This window comes from Ahaetulla prasina, chromosome 4 (genome assembly GCF_028640845.1).
Source record: "Ahaetulla prasina isolate Xishuangbanna chromosome 4, ASM2864084v1, whole genome shotgun sequence".
Classification (NCBI taxonomy): Eukaryota; Metazoa; Chordata; class Lepidosauria; order Squamata; family Colubridae; genus Ahaetulla; species Ahaetulla prasina.
Window position 1 is genome coordinate 45,006,284 of NC_080542.1, and position 12,029 is coordinate 45,018,312.

At 44.5% G+C, this 12,029-nt stretch overlaps 1 protein-coding gene across 5 annotated transcripts in view; it reads right to left on the reverse strand.

Moving 5' to 3' along the window:
• Window positions 1-12,029, reverse strand: part of GRB7 (growth factor receptor bound protein 7) — a 68,832-nt gene that overhangs the window by 23,130 nt on the left and 33,673 nt on the right. For all 5 annotated transcript variants that reach the window (XR_009155067.1, XM_058182950.1, XM_058182948.1 and 2 more), the window contains exons 2-3: window positions 11,271-11,448; window positions 9,269-9,410 (exon numbers count right to left, since the gene is read on the reverse strand). Coding sequence is in view for 4 of the 5 variants with exons in the window: in XM_058182948.1 (XP_058038931.1) it covers window positions 9,269-9,410; window positions 11,271-11,448 (320 nt within the window). In the remaining variant the exon portion in view is untranslated. The remainder of the gene's footprint in view (window positions 1-9,268; window positions 9,411-11,270; window positions 11,449-12,029) is intronic.

The window sequence follows — 12,029 nt, forward strand, 5'->3', positions numbered from 1 at the left end:
GTCTGAATCTACCCAGTCTGAGTCCAGACCATCCCAGATCAGAGCAATTTTATTGTGCAGATATTGTCTGAAATCCTCAGCACGCCCTTGCAAGGGGTCTTCCCGAGCTCCCTGATGAAGGAGGGAGCGAGTCACCCTAAACAGGGCGGCTGGGCGGTTATCTGCTGATGCAATAAGAGCGGAAAAATACTCACGTTTTGCCGTTCTCATCGCCACTAGGTAGGTCTGAATTTAAGACCTTACTAGTGTTCAATCAGATTCAGAATGGCTGGCCCTCCATCCACTCTCTAGATGTCTTTTTCGGCGCTTCATCTCTCTCAGCTCCTCAGAATACCAAGGAGCCAGTCGAGATCGGCGCCGGGTCAGAGGCCACAAAGGCACGATGCAGTCCAAAGCCCCTGCAGCTGCCCTTTCCCAGGCAGTGACTAGTTCTTCAGCCGAGCCATGAGCTAGATCCTCAGGAAATGGCCCAAGCTCTGTCAGAAACCTCTCCGGGTCCATCAGGCGCCTGGGACGGAACCAACGAGTTGGCCCTGTCTCCCTGTGGTGTGGGATGGCGGTTCGAAAGTCGAGTTGAAGGAGCGAATGATCAGACCATGACAGAGGTTTGATAACTAAATCCCCTAATTCTAAATCATTCAACCACTGTCCAGAGACAAAAATCAGATCCAGAGTGTTTCCCCCGATGTGAGTGGGACCATTAACTAACTGGGTCAGTCCAAGGCCGTCATGGAAGCCATGAACTCCCGAGCCGCCGTTGATGCTTCACCGACTGACGGAAGGTTGAAATCCTCCATAACCATAAGTCTGGGGGCATCAACCGCCATCCCGACTATCACATCCAGCAGCTTGGGGCAGGGCTGCTGTGATGCCACAAGGAGCCAGGTATGCCGCAAGGAGCCAGGTACGTAATCAGCAAGCCCACCTGCATCCCCTGACCCCCCCCTGACCCCACTTCACAAAGAGAGACTCACAACTGGCTATCTGTGGTACAGTGACCTCCCTTGGATCCAGACCTTCGTTAATAATAACCGCCACTGCCCCCACCCCCCCAATGCACCAGAAAGGTGCATTCTGTGCACCTTTGGTGTATAGCCATGCTGGCCATATGACCACAGAAAATGTCTTTGGGCAACCCTGGTCCCTCGGCCAAGAAATGGAGATAAACACTGCATCCTAGATTCGGACATCTGGACAGGAAAACCTTTACCTTTTACATGACTGTAACTGTTAAGGATTGCTGTCAGCACATTTAAAGCTCTTGAAACAAGCATTCTACTATTATATTAAAAGATCATTCTTACCTGTTACCTATTACCTAAAGCCTGAAAATATCAATAAATATTACAAGCTTTTTGAAATTAAGTGTATCTCCTTTATGTCCCTTATTTATAGAAAGACAAACATCCTGCATCATTATTCCTATATTTTCCCCCTTTGTTTTTATATTTAAGTATTATATTATTATTTCACACAAACATAAAACCTATCATACTGTGTTTTTGCAAAGTGTTCTGGGCATCTGTCAGTGGAAATCTCATATTTAATTTTTAATGCTGCTTTTCCTATTATGATTTCTGTTGATGTTACTGTTGATAACACTATGCAATGTGCGAAACAGTATTTATACACTAGCGAGTTGATAGCTTTTATAAAAAATTCCCATTATCATCCAGGTTTTAGGGCAAACAAATTTAGAATTTGCTAACTGAGGGCTGTACCAAAGGGATAGCTATAGTCCTTTGGTGAGTCGCTTTTGCACAGGTTCCCAAAGGTATGCCACCAAACAGCAACACAGCACATTCCTTGCAGGTATTTAAGATGAAAGGCATCCTTCTTGCAAAGACTTGGCAGCTACAAAAAGTAATTTAAATTCCATGAGAAATATTAGATTTTAATAGCTACACTACATAAGTAGTAGGTTCTATGCCTTAGTTTATTACATTAGCTAAAGGTATGCCTTTAATTGCACTGAAATCTAGAAAATTATTGTTTAAATTAGCATTGATGGCTGGAGGTTAATAGGCAACCAATGTCCACTGATCCATGCAAAAGCAGGCTAAGAAACATTTAGAATACAACAAACAAATAAGAAATAAAGTGGTTTTTGCCACCAGCGCTAAGCACTAATCTTTGGAAAGGAGAGATTATGCACTTACAGAATGTATTTATTTATGATGGCTATAACATACAAGCTATAAAAATGAGTAACATCACTGGATGGCAGCAAGGATTTAGAGTTTTCTGTGTGAATTGGCTGCTATCTAGTGGGCATCAGCTTTTTGAAGCCCAGATATAGTACACCTAACTTATTTTTCAATAATAATTTTCAAATTATTGCTTTAGGGTATTACAACTTTAATAACACCTTGATCAACAGAAGCCATTGAGTGAAGAGCAGTTTTGTTTTTGTTTTTATAGTTTGCAGTTAAAAAAATCATCGTGAGTTAAGGGGGGGTGAGGGTGTAACGTGTAAGTTCCAGAAGGCTACTGAACTTAGCTCCCATGGCTTCTACAAAATTGAAGTTGCTAAAAGTTATACTTCAGAAATATTTGGAGAATCACAAATATTTGGAGTTTTCCCATTGCTGCACTGAAGACTGCAAATGAAACTTCCCTTAATACAAGTATAGGGCTTAGACGAGAAGGTGCTTAGTTTATAAAAATGTATGGTCACTGGTCACTTTCAGAGATGAATAATAATGCATGGCGGTTTTATCACATCTTGTCTGTCCCTTAGTACTTGGAAATAAAAAATGTAGAGAGTGAAATCAATGTGTTTCTGAATTGTGAAAAAAAATCTTCAGTGTTGCTTTCTAAATTCAGTCTGTGGTTTCTTATCACAGACAACTTGGCCACTACTTTCCATGCTCTTCTATATTCCATAGTAAGTTATTGTACTACAATACATGATATATGGAGCTTCTTGTGAATATTTAATATGTCCTTTTAAAGATTGGGGTGGGGGAAATGAAATCAGTTCCTACAAATGAAGCAGAGTTAAAGTATCATTTAAAATTTGAAATTGTCAGCTGTTTCAGTACTTTTCACTGAAAGCAATAAATCTAATCAGTTACAATATAATTTAAAGAACTCTTTGAGGATACCAGTCTGAGAAAGGGTGGTCTATTTATCAGAATGACTATGTAAAATTGAAAGAAAGACTATCCTCTCTCCATGAAAAAAAAAAAGCGGTTCTGCGCATGCGCAAGATGGCGGCACCCTGAGGGTTGGCGGCACCCTGAGGATTGGCGTCGGCGGTTTTCACGGCTCTGTCGAGATGGCAGCGCCCCGGGTCGCCTGCTTAGCCGCCCATGCCCCCGATCTGCTGTTCTATCTTTCGGGCAGCCGTGGGAGAGGTTTTCGGAGCTCTTAAGCCCCACGGTTGCCGGGAACGGATCTGGGAAGGTGAGCGGCGGATGGCGGCGACCATGTTTGTGGCGCCGGCGGGGGTGGTGAGCCGGCCTGTTTTTACTCCGGTCGTGCTGTTTTGGGCCCTTTCCCCCGGCTGCGAATTCGAACTGCAGCGGGGGGGGGGGGAGTGGTGAATTGGAGCAGCAGCAGTTCTGGCGTTTTGGATAGCTTTTGCCACTTTTCCACCTTCTGCTTCTGCTTCGGTTGTTTCCATCATGGGGCTTTGGCCATGAAGGTTTCTTCGATTTACTCTTCTGCGGCCTTTATTCATCCTGGCAGCCTACTGCAGCCTACTGTGGCCTGCTACAATCTGCTACAGCCTGTTACGGCCTCTACTCCTTTTTAGGCGTTCCTGTTTCCTCCGGTCCTTCGGCCCCTCGGGGGAGGCCTGGCCTTTCTGGGAGGCCTCCTAGAGGGTTTTGGAGAGACTTGGAGAGACCTGGTCTCTGGATCGTTCTGGACCCGGACATTTCAGGGGGTTGGCGGTGGAGATGGAGCGACCCCTGGCTGGCATGGCTGGACGAATTTGGAGCTGGTTGTCGGAGGACTGCCTGAGGCCGGCGGAGAGTAAGACAATTGGAGGTACCCTGGTCTGTTCCTGGCCTGTTCTTTTTCCTGACACTATGATATCATCGACAGTTTCCTGGCCTTCTGTGATTCTTATGGCCATTTTTACCCTTTGTGGATTATCAGGAACTGAGGGGAGACTTGTCTGGGAGACAGCAATTCACATCGTTGATGGAAACGAAACACCAACCCCACCCTTTCTCTCATCTTGAGGACTTGGCTTTGGACTCTCTCATACTATTTTATCCTGGACTTAAGAGCTCATATTCATTGGACCAAATTAAGACCTTGGTCCGGATATTGTCCAGGAGATACCATCATGACTGTCCATTTTGTATTATTATATGCCCATCCTTAAATGAGAATTAATTTTATATTATCATTTTAGCCAATTTCGAGATGGAGCCATCGTTTCACCGATTTTTATTATGCGGTATTCCTCAATTGAACTCTTGCGCCTGCGAGGTGCCCCCGCCTCGCAGGAATGGCCCCCTACATTATCGAGGTCCGGCCTCAATGACGGGTCTTGGGACCCACAGAGGTGGCATGTGCGTAAAAAGAACCTGTGGGGATTTTTAGATAGGGAATTTTTAAGGGGAGGGAGGGTAAGGGCGGGTGCTGGGGGTAGCCCGCCGAGGGAGGGGCCAGTCACTGCGCGTGCTCTCAGCGGGGCTTTAATAGGTCCGAAGGTTCTGGGGGAGGGTGATGTTCCTGATGATGAGGGTGGTTCCATCTGTTTGGTTAGTGGGAGAGGCAGATATGGCGGAAGTGAGGGGCCATATCGATTTTTGGGGGCGTGCTCGCTGTTTAAAAGCGATCCAACACCTCGGCCCCTCAGACTTTTCCTGTTCCCCTGGCGGCCAGGATCCTCAGAGCTTGGGCCTCCGGTTGATGCTATGCAATGCACGGTCCGTGGTTAATAAAGCCCCCCTGCTTTGCGATCTTATGCAGGAGGGATCCGCGGACCTCATGGGCATTATGGAGACCAGGTTGGGCACAGAAGGGGGAACTCCCCTTGTCGAAATGTGCCCGCCGGGTTTCCGGGCATTCCATCAACCGAGGGCCCAAGGTAGGGGTGGAGGGGTGGCGGTTGTGATTAAGGAAAGTCTGGAACCGAGGGAGACCACTGTACCTCAGATAGCCGGTTGTGAATCCCTCTTTGTGAAATGGGGTCATAGGGTGCAGGTGGGCTTGTTGATCACGTACCTGGCTCCTTGCTACGTGACTACAGCCCTGCCCGAGCTGCTGGAGGTGCTTGCCGGGGTGGTGGTGGAGACCCCCAGACTTATAGTCATGGGGGACTTTAACTTACCATCAACCGGCTTGTCATCAACAGCGGCTCAGGAGTTCACGACCTCCATGACGGCCCTGGACCTGACACAATTAGTTGATGGCCCTACTCACATTGGGGGAGGCACACTGGATCTGATTTTTATCTCTGGACAGTGGTTAAATGATCTGGATTTAGGAGATTTAATTACCGAGCCATTGTCATGGTCAGATCATTTTCTCCTTCGTCTAGACTTTCGGACCGCCGCTCAACACCGCAGGGAGACGGGACCAATACGCTGGTTCCGTCCCAGGCGCCTGATGGACCCGGAGAGGTTCCTGATGGAGCTTGGGCCACTTCCTGAGGATCTGGCCCACGGCACGGCTGAGGAATTAGTTGTGGCCTGGGAATGGGCCGCGACTGGCACTTTAGACCGTGTCGCGCCTTTGCGGCCTCTGACCCGGCGCAGATCTCAACCAGCCCCTAGGTTCTCTGAAGGGCTGAGGGAGATGAAACGCCGGAGAAGACGCCTAGAGAGTACCTGGAGATCCAGCCATTCCGAGGCTGACCGGACACTAGTTAGGTCCTATACTAGGACCTACCTAGTGGCACTGAGGGAAGCGAAGCATTCTTACGTTTCCTCCCTCATTGCGTCGGCAGATAACCGCCCGGCGGCCCTGTTTCGGGTGACCTGCTCCCTCCTTCATCAGGAGGTGCGGGATGACCCCTTACAGGGCCAGGCTGAAGAGTTTAGTGGTTATCTATACGATAAAATCGTTCAGCTTCGGGACGGATTGGATCAACAGTGGGTAGATCCAGATGAGGGGCGGGAGACACGTCTTGTTGAGATTATTTGGGATGGATTTGACCCTGTGACTCCCGAAGACATGGACAGGTTGTTGGGGCGGTTGAATGCCACCACATGTTTATTGGACCCGTGCCCCTCCTGGTTGGTGCTGGCCACTCAGGAGGTGACACGAGGCTGGCTCCAGGGGATTATAAATGCTTCTTTGATGGAGGGTGTTTTCCCCGCCGCCTTGAAAGAGGCGGTGGTGAGGCCCCTCCTCAAGAAGCCCTCCCTGGACCCGGCTATTTTAGGAAACTATTGTCCTGTCTCCAACCTTCGCTTTGTAGCGAAGGTTGTTGAGAGTGTGGTGGCATGTCAATTACCCCAATATCTGGATGAATCTGTCTATCTAGACCCGTTCCAGTCCGGCTTCCGACCCGGGTACAGTACAGAGACGGCTTTGGTTGCGTTGATGGATGATCTCTGGAGGGCCAGGGATAGGGGTTGTTCCTCTGCCCTGGTCCTATTAGATCTCTCAGCGGCTTTTGATACCATCGACCATGGTATCCTGCTGCACCGGTTAGGGAGTTTGGGAGAGGGAGGCACCGTTTATCGGTGGTTCTCCTCCTATCTCTCTGACCGGTCGCAGACAGTGTTGACAGGAGGGCAGAGATCGACCGCGAGGCCCCTCACATGTGGGGTGCCGCAGGGATCGATTCTCTCGCCTCTCCTGTTCAACATCTATATGAAGCTGCTGGGTGAGATCATCAATGGCTTTGGGGTGAGGTACCAACTGTACGCTGACGATACGCAGCTGTACTTTTCCACCCCAGGCCATCCCAACGAAGCCATCGAAGTGCTGTCCCGGTGTCTGGAAGCTGTACGGGTCTGGATGGGGAGAAACAGGCTCAAACTCAATCCCTCCAAGACGGAGTGGCTGTGGATACCGGCACCCCGGTACAGTCAGCTGCAACCGCGGCTGACTGTTGGGGGCGAATCATTGGCCCCAGTGGAAAGGGTGTGCAACTTGGGCATCCTCCTGGATGGATGGTTGTCTTTCGAAGATCATTTGACGACCGTCGCCAGGAGAGCTTTCTACCAGGTTCGCCTGGTTCACCAGTTGCGCCCCTTCCTCGACCGGGATGCCTTATGCACGGTCACTCATGCTCTGGTTACCTCTCGTTTGGACTACTGTAATGCTCTCTACATGGGGCTCCCCTTGAAGAGTACCCGGAGGCTCCAGTTGGTTCAGAACGCAGCTGCGTGGGTGATAGTGGGAGCCACACGTTTAAAATGGAAATGGCATTCTTGATTGACTGGGAATCTTATAATGGAGATAAAATCAATTTTAAATTTTAAGCAATACTTCTTTGGAGTACTTCTAGAAAGTCCTACAAAGATGATAGTGACATTCTCACAGTAAATATGGTGCCTCACAATCAGGAGGTTGTGAATTCGATCCTAGGTAGAAGCCAGATGTAGGGTCTCCTGCTTGGGCAGGGGGTTGGACTAGATGACCTGCAAGGTCCCTTCCAAAACTGTTACTCTGTTAAAAAAGGACATAGGCTTGCTGCTTTTTCTTAATACAGTTCTGATGTCTCTTACAATTCACCATAGTATTGATATTTATTGTGATATAAATGTGGATTATTTTAAAGACATATATTATTACAATATATATTAGCAATCATAACCAGAGAGCAAGAAAAAGATGCTTTTAAAAATGTCTTTGATGTGGGCACAGGCAGGCTAGCATACCAGCTGATAGTAGATTATCATCTGATTTGTTAGCCTGCCTCTGCCTCACATCAAAGTCCTTTTTAAAAGCATATCTTTAGATAAGAAACCAAAGAAACATCAAGTGGACTCCAATACTTACAAAGCAGCTGGAAGCCTTCCATCCCATAATTAAAGACTCCCAGCCGATGCTCCCAGGCTAGTTAAACAAAACCTGAGAATCCTGGCAACAATTTCTAAGGGAACCAGCTTTACCATATCTTGTCCTATGAACTCAGAGTCCAAAGCTGTAATTTTCCCTTGACTATTCTTCTGTCCATATTTTATGGAAGGGGAAAAACAATGGATAACCCTGAACGTTATGGATTCAACTGTCAGCTCTTGAGAACAGAGCAGACCCTGCAATTTAGGGTCAGATTATGTTGTAATGATATTCTAAAAACTAATCTTTTTGATCGATGTTTCATGGAGAACAAAGGAATAATTGGCTAATTTTTTGCAATATGGCTGGCTGAAACATGGTTAGCTAATTTGCAACTCACTGTGTTAGGATGGAACTTAACAAAGAATTTCAGGGAACCTTTAGAATTAACAAGAAAACAGAATTACAGTATTTTTAAGGATATTGAAAATTGAAACAAACACAGAAAAATAAGGAAATATTACAAGAGATCTCCAGGTTTCAAACTCAAATTGATATGCTAAAGGATTTATTTAATTAAAAATGGTTGATAAGAAATAGTGCCTGGATTCATATGTTGCATGAAACAAAATAAAAAGAATTCACACATTTGCACAATGTGTGAATCTAGCCAATTATAATACCTTGTCAGATTATTTAGTTATAAATCATTCTTACTGTGGGCCAGCAGGCAATTTTCTCTTAATTTTTATACATGACTGCCCTTTTTTTTTTTTTTTGTGTAATCCTGCCAAAATCTACCTTGGTACACTTTTTATCATCTCTGAATTGCAAGACTCAAAAACAACCTCCCTGAAACTGGTTCCTTTCATTAAAGACCGTATCACTTGGAACCTGTGGAATTGAAATAAATCATTTGTACCAGCTACATTGAGAGAAGCTACTCTAAACTTGGCAATGGCTACTCTAAACTTATGGGTGGCTATAATGAGAGGGAACGATTCTCTAGGCCTATCTTCAGAGGCATCTTTACTATGCTTCTGTTTCATTCCAGCTTTGCAATATATATATATATATATGAACCTGTAAAGTTCTTCTCGGTTTCTCTTAGGAGTTCAATCCCTAAAGATGTCCATATCTACGTGAAATTTTCTTAAATGCTCATGGTCTTCTTCTGAAATATTTTCTTGGTTTACAGTTTAGTCTTTATCCTGGGATTATCTAGGAACCTTAGCTTTTCCCAGATTAGTCAAGTCAAATAGGTACTGCCACCTAGGTGGACCAGCAAGGAGAAACTGGTATAGCCCTGGGCCATCTTCCTCTTCCCCCAAATGCAAATAGATACACTTACATGAGAGCCACCTTCATGCTGTGATCCTGGCCCCAGTGTGGAGCTGGTGAGGATAGGTGAGTTTGAGGGGCTACAGAGCTCCGGAAAAGGGTTTGGGATAGAAGGCAAAGATAAGGTATGAGTCTTTTCCTCCTTCATTTTTCTAAAGGAAAAGAATGGACAGATTGTTATTAATGGGTTAGCTACGAATAGGGCATCTGGGTTAGTTAATAGTGCCATTATTGTTATTACTATTACTATTATTATTATTAGAGTAGGCTTTTTTTCTAACTAAGTTTGTATTCTGTCAGAGCTAATCTGTTAATCATGTTATTTATATGCATAGCATGGCTATTATTGAAACACAAATGTTTGCACATCTACCAAAGTATCTCAGGCATCGTAAGAGGCAAGATGTAGGTATACATATTTACTTAAGTAGTTACCAGAAAGACAAAGTGCCCTGCATGACATGGCCCCATAATACAAAATCAACTGTTTCTCATAGAGAAACATGGTGGATACATTTGAGGGTGCTGTACAGTACTGGAGGTTTTGAAGAAGAGATTGGACAATCATTTTTCTGAAACTGTCTAGGGTTTTCTGCTTGAGCAGACTTCGGAGGACTATAAGACCTCTAAGGTCCTTTTCAAGTCTCCAGAACCAAATGTAGATGAGACACTCTTTATCTTCTGGAAATCTCTATTTTTTTTCCTGATACCCTCTATTTTTTTATCCCACAAGCAGCAAGCTGCAGAGAAGAGTCAGATAATTCCTACCAGAAGTCTGAACTCCTCTTGCATATAATTAAGTATTTCAGATCAATATATCACATTCAACACTTATTACCCAGACTTTAGATCACTCTGTACTTGTTTCACAAAGAGCTCATTCAACAGTCAGTAGACTCGGCAAACTTGCTATATCCATTTTTGTGTGTCACTAGTATTGTGAGCAGACAAGAAAGCAAATATTTAATTCTTTTGGCTTTTTCTTCCCCAATTCTTCTGTGTTACTTCAGACTTGTAATCTGTATGCACGGCCATTACTGAGGATGAAAGTTTGCACATCTACCAAAGCATCTTAAGATAAGGTGTGCAGATTTATCTGAGCAGTTACCAAGGAATTCAAAATGCTCTACATGGCATGGCAAATGGTCTAGCACTGCAGTTCAAAATTAACTGATTCTCAGTTTCAGAATTAAAATGAAATCACGTAACTGTAGATCAAGAATGTACAAGAAAGTATGTCCTAATGAATAGCTGAATGGTTGATTCCAACCATGTTTTTGTTTTGACCCAAACTATGTGGCCCGTTGTCAGTTTAATACTAAAAGGGAAAGGAATAAGCAGTGCAAAGGGTTTGCCACATTTGTTATATAATATAACTTTGGTGGAGTAGACGAGACATGTGTTTCTGATGAATCCCCAGTGCTGCTGTGCAAAAGGTCATTGGCATGCAGACTCAACAGATTATCCCAAAGTTAGTGTGACTCTCACAGAAAAAAAGTTATCTATCGTGTCAGACAAAAGATTTGCATGCTACCTATCAATTTTGGTTCTAATATTTCATTTTGACCATAAAGTGACAAGTTTAATAAACCGTAGATAAAACTAATAATCTATTTCACTTGTTCTACAACTAAAACAGAAGAAGCTATCAGCATATGAGCCGTATCTCATTTTTTTCCCCTATTTCTAGATGAGATACAAACATAAGTTGCGAAATAATTAATTCAAAATATAGAAAGCAGATTTCAAGATTCTTCCCATAATTTTTCCTATTCAATTATGTGGAAAACACACGGCAGAGTCATTGCATCATTCATTAATAAGCTTGTTGTATCTTATACTCTGCTCATATTCAGAAATAATTTTTATGAATAGTTATTTCTGGCACTGATATTGATTCCAGAGCAAGCTGAAAGGTCAGGCTAAATTTTGTCACCACTGATTTCGATCTCTGCAAAAAAAAAAAAAAAAGCCTTTTCTGTATCACAATGATTTGCTCCATTGTAACATACCTATTTGCTTCGATGAATAGAGGTTGAGAACGCTTGACCACGTCAGTGTGGGTCAGAAAGTTGCTCTGCTCATCATTGCAAAGGGCTCCAGTACAATCAGATGGCAGGTCACCCTCATAAGAGTTGCCCAACATCCTGTTAAGGGTTTTTCTGGGAGCTCCACGATCCATGTCATTATCTGTAACAAATAATAATTTGACAAACTCTTCCAAAATAAGATGACGCTAATATCCAGATAGAACAGGATTCTGTGAGGTAAATGCAATTGTTTTTAAAGCAATTCTTCAAAACATTATCACATTTCATTTTCTTTCTTTCTTTCTTTCTAACATTAAAAGTTGCTATTTTGAGGAAGTGACAGGATCATGTAGTTAAATATGTTCACACTAAAGTTGTGTAACAGTTCATATTCAAAGGGCAAAAAGATTTGCATGGTTAGTGAAATGGTTAATGGTGATGGTTAATGAAACAAGTAACCACATTTCCCCCCAATATTATTACAATTATCCCATTCTAGCTTAAATTAGACCAAGGGTGTCAAACTCAAGGCTCGGGGTCTGGATCCGGCCCATGGGGTGCTTAGATATGGCCCGCAGGGCCACCCTGGAAACAGCAAAGGACTGGCCTGCGGTGCTTCTGCCAGTGAAAATGGAGCTAGGGAGGTCCGCACGCAACCCTCCCAGGCTCCATTTTCGCTGGCAGAAGGTTGCAGGAGGCTGTTGCAGTCAAAAACGGAGCTCACAAGGGCCACATGTGGCT